The following is a 21,255-nucleotide window of genomic DNA, read 5'->3' on the forward strand; positions in this document are numbered from 1 at the left end:
TGGAAAGTTTATTGTTTACCAGTGGAAAGTTTCCTGTGCACTAGTGGAAAGTTTTCCTGTGCGGCGGGGCACACCTTCAGATCGAGATCTCCGGCTGGAGCACCTGGTCTCGCGACGGTCCTTCAAACGACGCCGGTCTGGGAGGAACAACGAGAGCGACCTGAAAGACGACGGGCCAGAAGTTTCACTTGCCGTGCGGGAAAGGGAAAGAAGAAGAGGGATCGCGCGTTGCCAAGCGAGTCCGCGCGGCGGATAGCTACCAGCGCGGCTCATGAATTTGCCAAGCGTGTCAATTTGCCAAATGTGTTTGCCAAACTGTTGGAGATGCATTTTTGCCCCTTTTGCTAATTTTTCAAGGATGCAAAGTGTTTTTTGCCAAATGTTGGAGATGCTCTGGTAGAAATCAGGGTGGACAAGATCTCTCTATCTACCTGACCAGGAATGCGGGGGATAAGAGGTGCATGCGGTGCGAGCCTTTCTGGTGGTTGGCGCAGAGAGAAAGAGTGTCGCTTAGCGAAGATCAACAAAGACCACAAACCACAGCAGATGGCAGGTAAACCTTGTTTTAGTAAATGGAAAAGTTCCGACCTCTACTATCGCACACAGCCAAGATTGTAGGTAAACCTGTTGGTCTAATAAAATATTTAGAAGCTTGGGTTTGGAGCAGCACCAGTCCAAGGGTCGACCTCCTAGCCCTAAAAGGACTGAGGACAAACAAGGGGAAAGGATGAATGGGATAGGGGAGAGACAGGACTGACATATAGAAATCAGATTCGAAGATTTACAAAGAACAAGACTCTACTCATGGCGACAGTTACGATGCATGGAAGAAGAAATAGACAACGAAAAAGGTACTAAACAACAAGTTGATACCTAGTGTTGCTTATTGTTGTGAATGACAGTAGATAAACGACGAAGACCAAAAGATCAAATCACAGCGGAGACACAAGATTTAACGTGGAAGTCGCTTTGCTTTGCTCCGTCAGAAGACGGCCTTTATAATATGCAACTAAATTTGGAACATATTCAATAGACTCCACCTTGAGACAAATTCATCTTGTAGCATAAATCAACACCTTCGTCCTGAACATAACAAGAAAATACCACTGGCGCCAAATAGCCTCTTGGGCTAATCTACTAAACCAACTAAGCTTGAGCATAGCTCAAACTTAGCAATAGGAATAGGTTTAGTCATCATATCAGCAGGATTATCATGAGTATTGATCTTACATACCTTTAACTTACCATCATCGATAACATCATGAACAAAAATGGTACTTGATGTCAATATGTTTAGTTCTCTCATGAACATCCGATCTTTGGTAAGGTAAATAGCACTTTGACTGTCACAGAATAAGTTAATGCAAGAATCAACTCTACACAGCTCAACGCACAGACCTTTTAGCCAAATTAATTCCTTGTACGCCTCAGAAATAGCCATATACTCTGCTTCAGTTGTTGACAAAGCAATAACAGATTGCAATGTAGGCCTCGAACTTACACACTCTCCTAAGTTGTATGGTTTTTGAGTTCGGTTTTCATTTAAAAAACTAAGCGTACACTTGCCTTTTTTTTTTCTTTTCTTCGTCTAAGGCCTTGTTTAGTTCCCAAAAAATTTTGCAAAATTTTTCAGATTTTTCGTCACATCGAATCTTTAGACACATGCATGAAGTATTAAATATAGACAAAAATAAAAACTAATTGCACAGTTTGGTCGGAATTGACGAGACGAATCTTTTGAGCCTAGTTAGTCCATGATTGAACAATATTTGTCAAATACAAACGAAAAAGCTACAGTGTCGATTTTGCAAAATATTTTAGAACTAAACAAGGCCTAATAGAAATCGTGACAAAGCTTTTGCCATCCTTTCTAAAAAAGCCTTACCTTCCATGAGTTGGAAATCAACAGGACCTATGGAAATAAAGAGGGTTTAGTACTCAAGAAGAAGACCTGGTGGATAATGCCTCTATCCAGAGCCTGAAGAGTTTTTTCTGGCAGTGAAGAGCAATAAGAATGGGAAGCATCAGTTAGAAAGAAGCAAAGGGAAAAAAAGAGGTGGCAAAGTGGCGGTTGCAACTAGAGCCAGCTCAAGAATCCCAAAGGATGGGAGAACAGTGATGGATAGATGCTGCATGCATCGCTCTACCACGGCGCTGCATATCAACACACAGGTACCTCCCACACTAACCCTTTTACTGTGCTGAATACTATTGATTCTAACAATGTCACTAATGAGCATTAATGAGCACTAGCTAGCGATGGTACTCCTAAGAGCCTGTTCGTTTGGTTAAAAATGTTGTTCATCAATTCATAGTGAGCGACAAATATTGCTGAATGGTTGATAAATTTGGCAGATAAGCTCAAGTGAACATGCTCCTTATTTGCTGCTCACGAGCCAGCTCGTTAAGGAAAACGACCTAAAACTTTGATACATGTAATTTGAAGAATAATAAATAGGTTATTTTAAACCTATTCATTTGCCAACGTTGATATGCATAGAAATCACTTAGGCAAGTATAGATATAGCCCCAATTATGCAAGCAATAAAAATTTATACTGCAAGCACATAATAATTGAGAGGACAAAAAGATACATGTTAAAAAGGTTAATATTTCAAGTCCTCCAGATACTACGTCATGTCATAGAAACCAACGTTATGCAAGTATGGACGAGAGTACGTAGAAACCAGTCGCTCAGTCTTCGGGGCGTCTTAGCGTCCGGCCGCTCGGACGGCAATCGTGGGCCGATAAATTTTCCCGCGTAGTCACTTTCCCGCCCACCAGACTATGGCGCACGAGAGGATGGTACGCGCGGAACAGATCACGGATCACCAGTATGCATGTAGTGCTGACGTCATACGTTTTTACCAACTAAAAAAAGTTATAGATGCTAAATCAAACATTCAAATTAAATTTTGATTACACCATTAGATTTCTTATAATAAATCCTTTAAAACAAGATCTCACATGAATATATTTAGATAAAATTTTATTGGCGAACATTTGTCTTATGAAGATAGAATTTTTTTTATTAAATAGAGACGATGTTCTAGATTTAGAAAACAATGTTCCGTCTTTGAAACAAAAATGTTCTCAATTTAGAAAAACAATGTTCTAATTTTAGATGCGTAAAAAAACAAATAAATAAATGCATATCATAAATAAAAAAAATAAAATGTAGACCAAAGCATGAAAACAAAAATGTAAGAAAACGCAATAGAGAAAATTAAAAAGAATATCACGTGGATAATTTTCAAACATCCTAAAATAGACTATAGAATATCATATGTATAACATTAGGGTAAGTAAACTATTAAATATATTATAAATGTGAACATTAGTAAATACACTATAAAACATCACGGGTATACTTGAACATCACAAAAAACACTATAAAACATCACATGTATACTACAAGAACATCACATATAGATTACGCGAACATTACAAAATACATCATAGAACATTACACATATACCACGTGAATATAAAAAAACACATATATAACACATGAACATAAAAAAAGCACATATAAACTATATAAAATATTAAAAATCCAACATAGAACATAAAAAAAGAAAAAGAAAAGAAATAAATGAAAAAAAATATAACAATGAAAATAATTGTAAACAAATAAGAAAGAAGTAGAAAAATATAAAAGGTATAGAATATGAAAAAAGACATATATAACACATGAACATAAAAAAAAGCACATATAAACTATATAAAATATTAAAAATCCAACATAGAACATAAAAAAAGAAAAAAGAAATAAAAGAAAAGAAAAGAAAAAAATATACAATGAAAATAATTGTAAACAAATAAGAAAGAAGTAGAAAAATATAAAAGGTATAGAATATGAAAAAAGAAAAATAAAAAAGAAAAGAAAAAATACCAAGAAAAGAAAATAAAAAATATCAAGAAAAGAAAAGAAAACTAAACAACAGCGATCAGGAGGGGAAAAGAAAAGGAAAACAAAAAGAAACAAAATAAGAAGAAAAGAAAAAAAATATATTATAGAACATTAGTAATACACCATAGAACATCACTACATATATTATAGAACATCACATATATATTAAACGAACATCACTAAATATATCATAGAACACCACATGTATACTAAAGTGAACATCACTAATACATCGTAGAACATCACATGTATACTGCAAGAACATCCCATATATATTACATAGACATCGCAAAATAGATCACAGAATATTACATGTATACCACATGAACATAAAAAAGCATCATAGAACATCAAATATATATCATGTAAACATAAAAACATCGCATTATGTATACTATATAAACATAGAAAATAACATATAATATCGAAAAAATATATAAAAATAATAGTAAAAAAATAAAAAGTATGAAAATAATAATAATAATAATAAACACATAAAAATAAATAAACAAACCTAAAAGACAAGAAAACATGAATCAAAGAAAAATATTTTAAAAAGAAAACAAATAAAGAAAAATAAAATGATAAAAACATGATTAACAAATGATGAATATATAGAACAAATAAAATAAATGATTAACTTAAATAAGAACCAAAAAAGGAAATTAAAAAGAAAGAAAGATTAAAATAAGAATGAAAGCATAGAATACTCAAAAAGAAAAGAAAAGGTAGAATAAATAGAGGCAAGCAAAAACAACAAAAAATCAAAAGAAAAATAAAAAGTAAAAATAAATAGGAAAAGAATAAAAAAAGAAAACGTAATACAATAAAAATAAAAACATAGAAAACAAAAAAGAATAAAATAAAAAATAAATAGAAGCAATGAAAAAATAATAAAGAGAGAAAAAAGAAAGAGAAGAGAAAACAAATGTGAAAAGAAAATTGAAAAAAAGAAAGAATACATATGAAACAAAAGTAAAAAAATTGATGCATGGAAAGAATAGTAATAGTAAGAAAAAGAAAAGGAAAAAAGAAAAGAAAAGAATAATAAAAAGTCACAGAAATCAAAAAGAAAATAAAAATAAAAATAAATGAAGCATGGAAAGAAAAAGAAAAAGAAAAAAGAAAAGAAAGTAAATGGAAAGAATAATAAAAAAGAAAAAAAAAAGAGAAGCTTACCTACCTGGCTCGTCGCTTCCCGCCGCGTGGGTCGTGGCTTGGGCGGGAATTGCCTTGCGCTCGCGTTGTGGGTTGGGCGGGAATCATCGGACCGTGGTTTCTGTCCGATCGTTCGGACGGAAAGATTCCCGTCAGTCTTCAGCGTCTACATGGAAAAAGAGAACGATAGTGTTAGCGCCTGAACGTGTGGACAGACGCCCGCGTGCTGCACTACATTTCGGGCTCCACATGGGGCCCGTGGCGTTTGAGCGACAAGAAAGGATGGGTGCATGGCGCCTACAATTCAGATGGACCCAGCCACAGTGTCATACGGATGCCTTGCCGGCACCGAGACACAATGCAACAGAAGGTGGATCGGAGAGGAAAGATGCAACACCTAATCTACTTCTGAATCATCTATAGATACAACAGTTGCAACATATTATGAAGACAGTTGAAATACTTGAAAAAACACCTATAAACACTTGAACCCCATTGAAACATACGCAACATTTCAAATAAAACACATGCAACATATTTGTGAACATATACAATATCCCGATAAACACACTTGTAACATATGTTCAGAAAACACGGATGAAACATAAACATTTCAAACACTCGAAATATACGGTTGTAATATGCCTCTGAAACAATTGCAACATATACAATATCTCCTGATCTACTTTTGCAGCACCCATATAAACACAATATGGATCTATGCCCGTTTCTTTAAGACTTTGTATGACATTAGCACTGTCTGAAGCTAAACCGGATGGACTTGGAGCGTTAGATCAGATGCCAACGCTAAACTTTCCCTATATGCAATCGTCTCGGGCTGTTTCAATATAAGTAATACCTCCAAAGAACCACACCCGGAACTCCCAAGAACTTCCTTGCCTGATCACGAGCAACAGCTGCCACAGACGCTTGACCCAAGTTCTTGAAGATATATTGCTACACATCAACATTTAACCTTTATACATATCCCGCTGGAGGTGGTAACCACTTCGGTCACCTGGTCTGGATCGAACCCTTCACCGCCTTATTAGACACTCTAGAAGATCAGCCATGTAGTTGTTAACAAAGCTATATGTTGATAGCGAAGATATTCTCGTGTATAGCTTTTCTTCTCGCTTACTTACCTTACCAGATAGCTCATATCCTCACCACCACTCGAACCAGATCGCCATGGGATGATTTGATCAAGGCAGCCACACACACACACACACACGGGGGGGGGGGGGACATGGTCTGGTGGTACCGTAATTGGCAAGTCAATACCCTTTGTGCGACGGACCACCCAATGCAAGGCACCAACGGCGGCCCAGCGGCCCAGGCCTGTGCCTGCCGCTCATCTCATCTGTATCGTAACCCACACGCATCGACACTGTCAAGTTAGCCCAAAAAGCTTTCTAACTTTGCTTCTTCAATCCTCGGCCACTCCCGCCACTTTCCGCCCGATTACGCGCTTCAAAAATGGTCGCTCTCCCGTCCGGGGACTTGAACCAACACCCAGCCACTCGCCACTTTCCGCGGCCGCGCCCATGGAGAGCAGCATCCGCCTCGCCGACACCCTCCGGCCGTCGTCTCTCCCGGCACCGGCGTCCGCCCACCTCCGCCGCCGCCACCTCTACCTCCACCGCCTCCCCCGCACCTCCTCCTCCTCCTCCCTCTTCTTCTCCCCGTCGCACCATCATCGCCTCTGCCCCACGCCTCGGCATGACCTCCTGCAGCCTCTCGCCGCCGCCGCCTCCGGCGCCGCGAAGCTCGTGCCCGCCTCCCCGGCGCCAGCTGATTCTAGCCCCGAGCCAAAGCCCTCGGGCGCGAAGCTCGTGCCGCTCGTCATCTCCCTCGCGGTCGGCCTCGCCGTGCGGTTCCTGGCGCCGCGGCCCGCCGAGGTGAGCCCGCGGGCGTGGCAGCTGCTCTCCATCTTCCTCTCCACCATCGCGGGGCTCGTGCTGGGCCCGCTCCCCGTCGGCGCCTGGGCTTTCCTCGGCCTCACGGCCGCCGTCGCCACGCACACGCTCCCCTTCGCCGCCGCCTTCGCCGCCTTCACCAACGAGATCATCTGGCTCATCGTCATCTCCTTCTTCTTCGCGCGCGGCTTCGTCAAGACGGGCCTCGGCGACCGCGTCGCCACCTACTTCGTCAAGTGGCTCGGCAAGAGCACGCTGGGGCTGTCCTACGGGCTCGCCCTCGGCGAGGCCTGCATAGCGCCGGCCATGCCCAGCACCGCCGCCAGGGCAGGGGGCATTTTCCTGCCCATCATCAAGTCACTCTCCCTCTCGGCTGGGAGCAAGCCCAACCATCCGTCTTCACGGAAGCTCGGAACATATCTGGTCATGTCGCAATTCCAGGTAACATAATAGTGTTTTTATTTCCCAAAACAAAAAAAGGTAATCAAGTAGCGCAGTTCGTCAGATATCAATTGATGAACTTGCTGTTTGATTTTAAATTTATTAAAATCATGGCTGTTGGATTCGCCACCATTGGCATGTGACTCTTACTAGGATCTCCAAAATCCTCAAAATCAAACTTAGCAAAATTTCAAATGTTGAAATGTGGTTCTTGGGGGTGAATATTATTAGATCAGTTTCTGTGTACGCATGATTGGTGAATGTTCATATATACTTCTTCTGGTATGTTATACATCTTGATGTTTTATTTTGCTTGACAGGCAGCTAGTAGCTCAAGTGCTTTGTTCCTGACTGCTGGGGCACAAAATCTGTTGTGCTTGAATCTAGCAGAAAAGTTTGGTGTTATTATCGCAAATCCATGGGTAACATGGTTTAAAGCTGCTAGTTTGCCAGCTATTGTTTCTCTCCTAGCAACGCCATACTTGCTATACAAAATCTTTCCCCCTGAAATAAAGGACACCCCTGAGGCCCCGGCATTGGCTGCAGAGAAGCAGAAGCAGATGGGTCCGGTGACTAAAAATGAATGGGCTATGATTGGCACAATGATTCTTGCAGTCGCGCTATGGATTTTTGGGTAAGATTATCTGTCTGAAGAAGATCATCTCATAATGTTGACTCGTGATCTCAATACCACCCCTGCAGCCTGCCACCTATTTTACTATATGGTTCTTTTATAAATAAAAGATCTGCATGGACTTTCGCAAGCTGCTCCAGAAAGCCTCATTACACTTATCTTGGAATGATCCAATTAATCTGAAAGCAAATAATTGGTTGATTCTCTCATCCTTAAGTTGCCATAGTGCACTGTCCCATTCATATAGTCTGTTTCCCACTCTTTGTTTGCCTTTCCTTGCTCCTTGCTCACTTCTAATATGAACGAAACGAAACTTGGTGGTCCATATGCATCCTGTTATTGATGACACATGTTTTCTTTTTATTTATCTCTGATGATCGTATTCATCTATATCCATCACTACATGTTTAAATACTTGAGAGACCCATCGTAGATCTTTAATCCCTAATTTCAGATATTGGTAGCTACTACAAATTAGGCAGAATGCTTTAGAACACTATTTATGAGATCTATGCATTGTGCCCTAGAAATTGTACTCTGGTGTGCTTTTTTGTGTCCCATGGTCATGATGGATATGTTTATTTTTAAAAATAAAGGTCACGATGGATATGTAACCTGTTGCAATTTCTGTTCAGGGATGCTATTGGTGTGTCTAGTGTTGTGGCTGCAATGCTTGGGCTCTCCATTCTTCTCCTGCTTGGTGTGCTGGACTGGGCTGATATCTTGAATGAGAAATCCGCATGGGATACATTGGCTTGGTTTTCAGTTCTGGTTGGGATGGCAGCACAACTCACAAGCCTGGGGATTGTTTCTTGGATGTCAAGCTGTATTGCTAACCTGCTTCAGTCTTTCTCATTGAGTTGGCCTGCAGCATTTTGTGTTCTTCAGGCCTCCTACCTTGTGATCCATTATCTATTCGCAAGTCAAACTGGGCATGTTGGAGCCTTGTACTCTGCATTCCTGGCTATGCATGTAGCAGCAGGCGTTCCTAGTGTGCTTTCAGCACTTGCTTTGGCGTTCAACACAGATTTGTTTGGGGGAATAACTCACTACAGTAGTGGGCAGGCAGCGGTATACTTTGGAGGTAATTTCATTAGTCCAGCTTCTGTTCTGAACCTAGTTTCCTTATTGGTTATGTTAGATATGTGTCAAAATACATGTACAGTTTCGATTAGGTTGGATTTGTGTTGTATTAGAGGCTAAGATAGAGTTGGAGTCGAACTCTAAGTCCTATGCGATCATAAATATGAGGCCACCCTCAGGGGCGGATCTAGGATAAGAACAAAGGGGAGGAGGCTAAACAATGAAGATTTAGTGCTAAAGTTAGAGATTAGTGATGATTTTGAGGCTAAGTAACAGTGATTAAGGTAGAAAATCATGCTCATAGGGGGGCTGCAGCCCACCTATCCCCCCCTTGTGGATCCACCATGGTCATCCTCTTATATCCGTGAGACGACTTGGCGGCTGGTTTGGGCGACGGTGAGTGAGATCACCCAAACACTGGTGCGTAGGAGCACCCACAGTCATGCCCCGAGGATGTAGGTAGATCACCGAACCTCATTAAAAAATATTGTGCCTTGGTGTCATTCTTGTTTGTGTATTTTCTTCTATGGTGGTTATGTTTTCGTCGGTTAATAGATTTGTTTGGGTCTAAATCTAACTGTGCACTCTAACAGGTTATTCTTGGCCTCACGTTTTTTTGTTGTTTATTGTTTTTGTGTAGAATGAGAAGCTCTATCATTTGAGCGTCCCTTCTTTTCTATCTATGCGGTCCCTTGAGATTGCTTTCTCAATTAACATGTTGCTTTCCTTTTGCAGCTGGGTATCTTGACCTTCCTGATGTTTTCAGGATTGGTTTTATATCAACCTTGATTAACACATTGATCTGGGGAGGTATTGGGACCTTTTGGTGGAAATTTTTAGGGCTCTACTGACAGCAGGCGCCGTGTAAGTTGAGCAAATTTTCTTTTGTCGAGCAAAATTTTCCTTTGTGCAGCAATTTTTTTCTTGTTCGGTGTGCGTACAAAACGTGTCTGGTTTGAACTGGATAGTATAAAGCGACCTTAGGACAAAAATCAAAACCCCTATCAAATGGTATCCAAAAATTATAAAATTGTAACCATAGACGCCTTAGGAAAGGTCTCAACAAAATTTCAGCTCTAAACTCGAAAGTTTGACCTACTGGATGTCCAAACATTCACACCGGACATGTCTGCTATGTATGAGCGGAAAAAACTAATTTCAGCCCTCTCTTTTTAAGTGAGTTTGAGTACTTAAGAGAATTACCCGTGCTAAGATTCATCTCTATTTTTCTTATTTTTGCCAATCTAATTTTGCTACTACAATTTTTGCTGCTGACAGCAACGTACCGGTGGTGTTGGAAGTGATGACAGCAGCTGGATTAAGTGGAGGCAGGACAACATTGAATTGGATAATTCAGTTGAGATGTGATTCTGGGGAGATGAGATGGTGCCATTGTATTGTTACTCCCAAAACCGTTTCCCCGGTCAGAGGGAAGTCTTGCAAATGTGAAATGGAAGAAAAATGCGCTGCTGGTAGTTGCACTTGCACGGAGTTGGAGCTGGGCTCGGGGGCTGTTTGGAAGCTCAGTATTTATCCTAAAACCCTTGTAAATTACAGGTTTACGCGCGACTGTCACAATATAGTAGAGAAAAGCGCGACCAATCTCTACGCGCATGATGCCTTAGAGCACTCACAATGCAGACTCTATCATAGAGTCTAAAGTTATTTATTATCTCGAACAATGTGGACTTAGAGTCTAAATAAGACTTGGAGTTTTATTTTTTTTATCTCTTTCTTAAATAAATATGCTATCACATCAGTAAAATACCTTTAATAATATGTAATTAATTATCTTGGACTCTGTAATAGAGTCTTACATTTTAAGTGCTCTTAGCGTTGACTCCACTCCTCTGTCCGTCCGTCCCTGTCCGTTTTCGACTGACACAAGTATCCGTTCGAGCTGGTCAACCGCCGCCGCCGCCATCTCCCTTACGTCAGGCTCACAAAGCCTTAAAAAAAATAAAAAATTTACTTTAATTTCTATAATTTTTAAATGGTGTATCTATTTTCAATTCTGTTTGTACCGGTGTGTTCCTACCTAACGAGACGAACAAAACTAGACCACATTTAAATAGTTTTATTTTAGTAGCAATTTATGTATAATACGTGCTAAGAGATTTATTTAAGGAGTTACTACCATGTAATGCTAAAGTTGGTACTCCAAGTTGTTACATAAAACTTGAGAGGTATATTATTAAAATAAGCATAAAACAAGCTGTCAATTGGGATCAAGTTATTATACAACACAATCTACGACCCCTTAAACCTAATACATGCCGCAACCTCTAATCTAATACTTGTTGAACCCCTAATCCCAACCAAATCTATCAGCATGTATGTGCTTTTTTAGCAACTTATGTATGCAATGACTACCCTTTTAGACTATCTCCAACAATCGTCACCCAAAATACAACACCCATTTGTCCTTTGGGTAGCGCTACAGGTAAAAGGTTCCATACCTATTTTTAGTCTTCTCCAACAACAACAAGACCTAAAAGACAACACTCTCTGCAAATGGGTCTCGAGGAGAGAGGATACCCAAATTTGGGTTATGCCTCTCCTGATACCCAAAATAGGTCTTCTGTATGGATACTCTGTTGGAGGCTATAGGTATTGTGTTGGAGACCCATTTTAGGTTTGGGTTCCCAAATGGGTCTCCTGTTGGAGATAGCCTTACAACAACTCATATATTGTAGATACATTAAAAGACATTTCAACCTAAAAGGGTGACTGAAAACTGAAACTTAAAAAATATTAAAAAAAAACTTGACTGAAAACTAAAACTAAAAAAACAAGACTAAAAACTAAAATAAACGCTACCAAAAACCAAAACTGAAATTTATAACCAGAAAATGGAATGAATTTGACAAATAGCTGCAAACTGAAGTAGATATAGTGGGAAAAAACATATTATTGTAAATAAAATTACCAAAAAATAAAATAGCAAAAAAATAAACTAAAACTAAAAGATGACAACATAGCTAAAAAATGAAGCTATAATTGACAAGCAAACATAAACTAAAAAATACCAAAAGGAACATTGAAACAAAAAACTAAAATATTTAAAAGTAAAAATATTGAAGAACAACTAATACAAAGGATTTAGAAAGACATTCGAACATGAAAGGAACAAAAATAAACTCATAACTCATTTGAATTAAAACTAAAAGAAACAACGAAACAAAAATAAATTTAACTAAAAAGTACATTGAAAGAAAACTAAACTATTTAAAAGCAGGAAATATTGAAGAACAACTAATAATAACGGTTTGGGAAGGCATTCGAACCTGAAAGGATGAGTGAAAAAAAAATGAAAAATCACAGCTCAATGAACCAAAACTAAAAGAAATAATTTAGAAAAAAATGAAATATTCTAAGCAAATTATGTGGCAAGTTATATTCTAAGCAACTAGTAAGTTATATTCTAATCAAGTGACAAGATATCATGAAAATGACAAATTGTGAGTATTATGACTTCCAAACGCTACAAACCGCATGACCATCACAACAACTTCTCAGGGTCAAATGTAAGTGACAACAACATAAAGTAGGAAACACCATAGGTTCTTCAACTACATGATAAATGTTGCTTGCCTAAATAGTCATGAAACAAAACAACTACAACCTGATAGGAGAGGACAAATGATTAGAACAAGCATTGCATAAGCTACAAACTAGAAAGCAAGTTATTATACCCATTACAACAATCGGAATACCTGCCTAGCTGACTATACTGGTTGCCGCCCCTAATCTCAACCAAAGCAACAAACACTAATCCTAACCCAATTTGTGATCCCTAATCCTTAACCTATGTTGCGGACCCTAATCCTAGTACTTACCTTTGGCGGGTAATCCTAGTACTTACCTTTGGCGGGTTGGTCAACACCCTATTATGAGTCAAGTGACATGGTGGTGATGCCTCGTTATTGGTTCGAGTGGTAGAAACCGAATACGGTCTGTACGTGACAATAGAAGAGTGATGCTAATCACCCCCTAATCAGTATGTTTACTGCAAATATAATTGGTATGTGTATTGTAGCGCTCCTAATCAGGATATGTGAATGACCATGTGTAGCTGAACTATCAACATAAATAGTTACGCACCCAATACATAACTAGCTACTTCTAGATAACATAAGTTGTCAGTATATAAAAACTGTTATAAAGAATATGCATTATGGGTCTACTTTTGTAGATCTCATTGTAAGAAACGCAATGATGTAAATAAAATTAAAAATAAACATTTCATAAGAAAGTTATCCTATTTTAAATAGTTGAATGACCATGTGTAGCTGAACTATCAACATAAATTCATGTTTGAAAACCAAGTTCAATGCCACCATCATAAATTCATGTTGAGCTTTTGCATTTTAGTATGACTGACTAATGGAAAAAAATTCAAATTTGTGCAGGAGATTTTGTGCAAGTAAAGTGCCAGGAAAGGTAATTGTTGTTGTCCTGATGCTGAACCATTTATCATCCGAGTTCTCAACATGTGCATGCGAGTCCATGAATTGTTTCTGTGCACAGCTTATTCTTCGTTTGTGCAGAAGCAGAGAAGCTTGCAAGCGCACCTGAGCTTGCATTAATTGTTTTTCATACCCATGGACCAACAATAGACATAAAACTTGTCCTATTTACGGCAAGGCTGTATCATACCGAGCAAGCATGAAGCTTGTAATTGTGGGGAAAGAACCCCTAACTTCAAATGAGGGATTGTTATCTCCATGTAATGTTTGCATGGTAATACAAGTTCAAAGCAGAAAAACTCAGGGAAAGCTGAAGCTGGTCCACTAACAAAACATTTTACAATGATAGACCAAATAACTCTAAAATTTATTAAGTGATGTTGCATCCAGTGTTATATTCGTGATTCATTTGGTACAATTCAATTGCAGCTCATTAACAGGAAGGTCGTCCCCAGAACTGAACTTTACCATATGAACAGGGCTTAAACAGGCAGAGCTTCAGTATGCTTCTTGGTTCTTACTGAAGCAAATCTGTGTTGCACTTGTTGCTGCCACTATCTCGAGACATGACTCTTTTTGGCGATTCATGATCTGCAAAACAAATAGGGAAAAAAAGGAAAATATCTTATTAAAGAATTGGGTGTACAAATCTAAATCTCACATAGCATTCCCTGATCTTTCAAGAAAATGTTGGATCACCTTATTCAAGTACCTACCTAGTATGGTCAGGTAAATTTGAATCTTAACAGTTTGGAGCATACTGAACTGTTGATACTTCAAGAATCAATACAACGCCATCTGAAAGAATTAAACCTTGCAAAAGATCATCATTCTGTACAACCTCTTTGTTGATTATTTGATATAAACTTGAGGATGGCACATATCTCATTAAATGTCTCAAATATTCCGCGTTCCCATTTGTGAATGCCATATGACCCCTCTTCATGGCCTTGTTTACTTCCACCCCCAAACCCAAAATTTTTCAAGATTCCCCGTCACATCAAATCTTTAGACGCATAAAAACTAATTGCACAGTTTGGTCGAAATTTACAAGACGAATCTTTTGAGCCTAGTTAGTCCATGGTTGAACAATAATTATCACAAACAAACGAAAGTGCTACAGTGTCGCGAAATTTTTCCCTTCAAGAACTAAACACGGCCTATATAGAATTCAAATGGTGCAAGTTAATATTTCCCTCCCATTCCTAGAATTCAGAATTTTTTTAATCCTGTACCTACCCAAAGCTACATGACTACTTATGAAATTAAGGCCTTGTTTAGTTCCGAAAAGATTTTGGATTTCGGTACTGTAGCACTTTCGTTTGTTTGTGACAAATATTATCCAATTATGGACTAACTAGGATCAAAAGATTCGTCTCGCGATTTCCAGCTAAACTGTGTAATTAGTTTTTGCTTTCGTCTATATTTAATGCTTCATGCATGTGCCACAAGATTCGATGTGACGGGGAATCTTGAAAACTTTTTGCTTTTTGGGGTGAACTAAACAAGGCCTAAGCAATACAGAATTCTGAACCTTTTGTTACAACTTGCATCTAGTACTATAAAACACTGCGATTATCAATTAGAAAGAAAATAACAATATACCAAGCATGATGGTGTGTGTCTATACATTTGGTCTTGTAGGCACATTGCAGAATGCCCTCTCAAGGGCTCCCATCAGTCCTGATGGTTGGCTATTGGGTCCACACATTGAAAACCATTTCCTGGCGAAAACAGTCATTTCTATTACATATTGACCAAACTTCTACCCAAAGGACCATCGCCAATCGCCAAGAAGTTTTTTTACTGGTACAGTATAAAGATACAGCTTGCATATATGAGATTTAGAACATCTTGATTTCCAATCCTAAATATACATCATACCATCTAAATTGCAAGGAACAATCCAGCAAGGTAAGTTTATAATGATATTACAAAAAAACAGAAGTTACCTGCTCGGCTGTGCAAGGTGGTTTGCTAGTTACCTGTTCCTCCTTCGGGATGAAGTCAAGGAGGTTTGCTAGTCACGGCCGGGCAGCTGCACTATAGTGCTGCTCCTGCTCTGCCTTCGAGATGGAGAGCTTCTGTCAAGTGGGCTCGGGGGTGAGGAAAATTGCGTGGATGTCGAGACAAAAATAGATCCATCTGAAACTACTCAGGCTTGTCAGGCATAGAAGGGCATGGCACAAATCTCAAAGAACAATCCTGCGGTGGAAAACTAGGCTTCCCCTAAAGTTGCATAGAGAAAACTATTTCTCGTTGCCATCCTTAGCCAGAAGGATGGTAATGGTTACCTAAGATGGATGCAAAACGACAACTTCTTGAGAGCTCATGTGGTCGGATCAGTGGTTGGAGCAACAAGCAGCGGTGGTCAGTGAGTGAGAGGTTGCGATAGAGTGCCCTTGTGCTGTTTCATGGGTTGAATAATTATATCCCCCAATAAACTATAGTATTGACCCCTAAACAACCTTAGTTGCAACCCAAATTGCGAGCCATGACCTAAAAATGCAGGCTATGCTGCACACCGAAAGAAATGGCCTGCTCCCATGTGAACTGCACAAGTCTGAGCTTTCACACATGGCAAAAAAGTACAGCCATGTCACAATAGTAATACAAAATACATAGTAATTTAGCGCATCTACTTTGTTTGATCAATCAAGATTCATCAAGGTCATGGTGCACAAATTTGGACCACTAATGCCAATACTAGCAGCCCAGGGACCTCCAAGCCACTAACGCAATTGCTGGTTGCCCAAATTATTGTTGAAAGAATGCTAGTAGCTAAATATGTGTTTGTGGGAAAAGAAAATATTCTTTAGAACAAAATGACTAAATGAGCAATTCATCCAAGTAAGCTTGGGCATCCCAACCAAAGAAACAAGGAATATATGCATCAAATCTACCCAGGTTAGGAATATATAATCCAAGTTGACATTTTGGTCCCATTAGTACCATGATCCTGGTCCCAAGTATAAATCACTGGAAAAGGCAGGATAAGATGAAAGGAATACAATCATAACCTATAAGTATGGTGGAACAGAATACTTGTAGAAGCACCATGTTCTCCCCCCATCCCTCTGTAAGGCCTTGTTTGGATGCCCATGTATCCATCTCAATCCATGTGTGTTGGGGTGGGTTGGTGTGGAATTTAAACTATTAAACTAAATTCCACTGCAGCAATCACAACAATTAGTTGCAAACTGGTTACTTGTTATGGTATCAGCCATCCTAGTTTAGCAACAAATTGAGCAAAATACCAAAGGTATCAATTCAGGACGCTACAAAGTAATAGCACTATAGGGCTGGGGCATTTTATCATTACAGTCACTGAAGAACAGTTCCAAACAAGAAGGAAGATCGACAGAACAAGCGATAAAAAAAACAGAAAAAACAAAAGAATGTACACTCTGCACGGCTACAATAGTTACTCACCCAGCTCCAACAGGAGTACATGATCTAAACATCTCATGAAATTACAGCAGTAAATTCTGGGACAAACAAAGTTAACAGAAAGTATCCATCATGCAACCCAAGCCCAATACAAAAAATCATAGCAGAATCAACAGAAATTAGGAAACATCTCAACCTACAAAGGAACAGAATTCGATAGACAAATGCAACAAAAGGAATGAAGTTGTCCTCTTTGGCTTTGTATCAACTCGATGTGCTTCCAAGGTTTTAATAAAAGCTTCCTTTATCAAAAAAAATGCAACAAAAGGAATAAAGTTAGAACATATGTAGGTTAGACAAGAAAACACAAAGCAGCAACATATATTCAACTAAAACATGAAGGAAATCAAATAAAGTCATGTTATCTTCTTCTCTTTCTTTTGGGGTGTGTATGTATGGGTTGGGGGCTCAGCTTCGCCTTTGCTCAATCATTTAACTGTATCCCCATCATCTCTTATCACTAGATCAACTTGATCAGATAAGTGGAGCTGCCCTGGTTATCACCCATGAAGAATGGCATGACCATCCAAGGACAAATCCACTATCATCAGAACATAATTGAAAAAGTCTCCAAGAGAGGAAAGCAAGGATTCCAGTTTTGTACCCATAGCAGCCTTGATTATCAAAGGCGCTTATGTCAGTCATGGTTGTTGATCATTGCCCCCACATTGGAATTTTATTTCTTCATTCTTGAGAGGCACTCAGGTAGGAACTTATGAGATGGACAGCCATTCAGCAGTGTTTTTCTCTCACAACAAATCAGAGAACAGTACTTTCAGCCATGACTTATCAGCCAAAGCGAACAGAGCGGAACATTGACCCAGGTCCCAGGTTCAAATCCAGTAGGAAGGCAAATGAAGAATAGCCCCTGGAGAACAGGGTAGAGCATCAACAGGACATGCAAAATAGCATAAAATAACAACCAGATAAAGAGCACACAAGAGTAGAAAATATAATAAAACTTTGAACCAGTTCAAAGAACAGGTTAGCTGTCACAACTCACATCAGCTGCAACAGCGGCAAAAACTGCCACGAGTTAGCCAAAAGGTTTTTGCATTGTTTTTTTTTTTGTGGGTGGGTGGATGGGTGTGCTTGTGTGGGTGGGTAGGGGAGGAGGGCAATTCAGACAGTTGTACTATAAGAAAAAGGCTGCTTGAGTGGCTCAGCACATAGGCATTTTTCCTTCTTTATTGGAAAATTTTGAAGTGCAGAATAGTTGCAAAGACTGAAAGATAAAACAGGGCTCAGCGTCACCTTTGCTCAATCATAGAAACCAAGCCCTCCCTTCTGCTGCACAATTTACTCGTCCTAAGAGCATCTCCAATAGTTCCCAAAAAAACAATTGGTAAATCAAAGAGTTTTCCAAGTGGCTAGAAAAAATTGAGAGCATATTTGCTGGGTTCCTAATCGTTTCCAAAATCTCACTCCAAGGCAATTTTGAATCCAAATGCAGAAAGATTGGCGGTTGAGATAAGGAGTTGTTGGAGAGCAGTTTTTATCAATCTTACCAAAAAAATACAGATTCAAAGTGGGTTTTGGAAACTATTGGAGATGCTCTAATGTATGTGGAACTGTGCTGGTTGTCACATATCCAAATGACCTTCCTACTAGGCAGAACCACAAACAAAAAGGATGATTAAATAGACTTCAGAAGGGGAGAGGGTCACAGCTCTAATTAGATACTCGGAGCTGCCTTGATTGCTCAATGTTATGCAATTCAGAAAAGGTAGAACATCATCGCCCTTCATCGACACTCCATTGACAGGTTCAGGCCCATTTCCATGTCCAAAACGGTCACCCTAAGTAAATTTCACTTGCAATGCAATGCCCGCTGGGTACTTTCACCCGAGCCAGAAAGCCACCTCTTTAGGGAAGTGAGTGCAGCAGTGTTGGTGAGGGCCACAGCAGAATAGAAAAGAGTAAAGAATGCAGCATCCATGCTGATTTCTGTCCATACCTACTGCCCAAAGGACGGCAGTAAGCGAGTAACTCCACTCACTGAACTTTTTATTGGCTTGGTTCGAACCGAAAGGATGAACCGCTTACAATAATCGCTTTGCTTGGTTAGATACCTGCAGTGGTGAAAGCAAACCATACTCCTCCTCTCTCCCCATGGTTCGGTTTCAATGCACACTGGAGCTGCTCTTATATCTCATCATCGTGTGAAAGGGTAGGTCTTGGGGTTTGATTCCCCATGGAAGCAAATTTTCAGGCTCAGGTTAAAAAAAATCTCATTGTCTATATCACGCCAAAACACATGTCTAAGGCCCAGCCACGGTCATGATCGTACTCACATGGGCTACGGTGCCACAGTGTATGGGTGGGGCAGGGGTTTGGGGGGTTCCTTCAACCTGCACTTCTTAATGCAATGCCCGTGCCCCGAGGGCTGCCTTACCCCAGCAGGTGAGTTTTTTTATCTCATCACATATCATAATACCATTCGTGCTGCCTATCCAAATGCCACCAAGGTGGGGAGGATGAGGAGCTTTAGGGCTAGGAACATTCAGAGCAAAGCTGATCAAAGCACACGGAACCGTAGGCATGGATCCAATAAAGAACATGGGTGTGCACATGTACGCTCGATAATCTTTGAAAGCGATCAAAGTTAATAGGCATAATACATGTATACACTTGTAGATCAGATCCGAATACAAATAGCCAAATAGCTTAAGTTAGGGTTTGGGTGCTCAGTTTCGCATAGGAAGTGAAGATAAGGGGTTGGCACACCTGGTGGGTGCTCGTCACCGGCCAAGTGCCCAGTTAAGACCTGACGAAGGAGCCAACGAAGACCAGGGCACCTGGCATATGCCGACGGCAGCGGCCCATCAGTCGTGAGAAGAACGCTCCTCCAGAGCAGAGCACCGGCAACAGCAGGGTAAGGAGATCACCACTGCGACGCTGGAGTTTGTACTAGTGACAGGAGAACAGACTCTTCAAGGGTTTGGAAGTCTCTTGGCCATCTAGGAAGAAGCGAATGAAGGCAGCGCAGTGGAAGCCGCAGGCGTCAGACGGCTCCGCACGGTTCCCAGCCCCTACCGACACCGATTCCAGGCGGAACGGCAGCGAGGCAGCACCGTAGGGATGGTAACCTGAAGCGACGGCCGCTCCGGAGAATCGGAGCCTGCACAGCATCAATTCGATCTAGGGTTCGGGCAAAGACGAGGAGCGGAGGAGGAAAAATTGCAATTTAGCAATCAAAGGCACGACGACGACGGCGAGGACGAGAAGGACGAGCAGGAGAGGAGGAGGCAGAGCGCGTACCAAAACGAAACATTCGGAACCAAATGCTCCAAAAAAAATTCCTCAATGGCGGCTCAGATCCCGCGTCGTCCGACCGTGGCACCGTGCCCGCGACCGGAACCCGCCGCTGAGACCCCGCCCCCACGGTCCCCAACCCCAGCCCTCGCCACCGCAGCACCGTCGCCCGCACTAGGGCCCGCAATCCGACGCGGCGCGGCGCGGCGGGGCGGAGAGAGGGGTGGCCCCGTGGAGGCGCGAATCCGCGGCCGGCCGCCGCTCGGGAACCGGCCCGGCGCCAACCGCGGCGCCCTTCGTCATCGCCGCCGTTTTGGTCCCAAGGGCTGTGGGTTTCGGTGGTGCGGTCACCGGCCGCCGCGAGTGGAACAAGCGGCAGGAATGGCTGCAGCAGATAGCCTTAGGGTTTAGGCCTTTAGGGTTAGAGCGCTCGCCTCGCATGAGCTACCGCCGCCGCCGCCGCAGCAGCTGTCCACACGCAAAGGCCTCACACTTAAAATAACGAGTAAAAATGAATCTGGTTGGAGACGGCGAGGTCGACGAGGGCTTTATGCGTTGCGTGGTTTTGGACTTGGGAGGGGACGAGGGAGGAGCAACCGAGCAGGTGACGAACTGCGGGGCCCGTGAGGCCATGATGCGAGGCGTGCTGCACAATGTGGTTCAGCACGGCTCATGGCCCAACAACCCGTGTATCTTTATCTCGGCCCAAATGATACCAGTTTCTCGGGAGCCTTCAATGGGCCCATAAGAAACTCAGGGTTTTCTTTTTAATTTGCATATAATCCATTAAGAAGCTATTTCTTTTTTAAATATGTCGAGTAATGCCTAAAATTCTAACACCTCGTCTATGCAGATCGGAGTGGATTGGCAAAGTCGGAGTGATTTGGTGTTTAATTGAGACTAGTAAAAATGCCCGTATGTTGCAACGGGGTT

The 21,255-nt window shown here is 40.9% G+C and overlaps 1 protein-coding gene and 1 long non-coding RNA gene across 4 annotated transcripts; one reads left to right on the forward strand and one right to left on the reverse strand.

Annotated features, from left to right (window-relative positions):
* Positions 6,568–10,966, forward strand: LOC8062816 (dicarboxylate transporter 2, chloroplastic). The gene is made up of 5 exons (XM_002451469.2): positions 6,568–7,431; positions 7,752–8,065; positions 8,701–9,149; positions 9,884–10,012; positions 10,427–10,966. The coding sequence occupies exons 1-4, from the start codon at positions 6,619–6,621 to the stop codon at positions 9,997–9,999; spliced, it is 1,692 nt and encodes a 563-aa protein (XP_002451514.1). The 5' UTR covers positions 6,568–6,618; the 3' UTR covers positions 10,000–10,012; positions 10,427–10,966.
* Positions 13,820–20,860, reverse strand: LOC110434620. Of its 3 annotated transcripts, XR_002452163.1 has the most exons (4): positions 20,329–20,859; positions 15,223–20,208; positions 14,334–14,415; positions 13,820–14,208 (listed from the first exon to the last, which is right to left on the reverse strand). It is a non-coding gene; the product is annotated as an uncharacterized LOC110434620 (long non-coding RNA). The 3 variants fall into 3 exon arrangements; XR_002452164.1 differs by having other exon boundaries at positions 15,248–20,860; XR_002452162.1 differs by having other exon boundaries at positions 15,223–20,860.

Source organism: Sorghum bicolor, chromosome 4 (assembly GCF_000003195.3).
Source record: "Sorghum bicolor cultivar BTx623 chromosome 4, Sorghum_bicolor_NCBIv3, whole genome shotgun sequence".
In the NCBI taxonomy this organism is placed as follows: Eukaryota; Viridiplantae; Streptophyta; class Magnoliopsida; order Poales; family Poaceae; genus Sorghum; species Sorghum bicolor.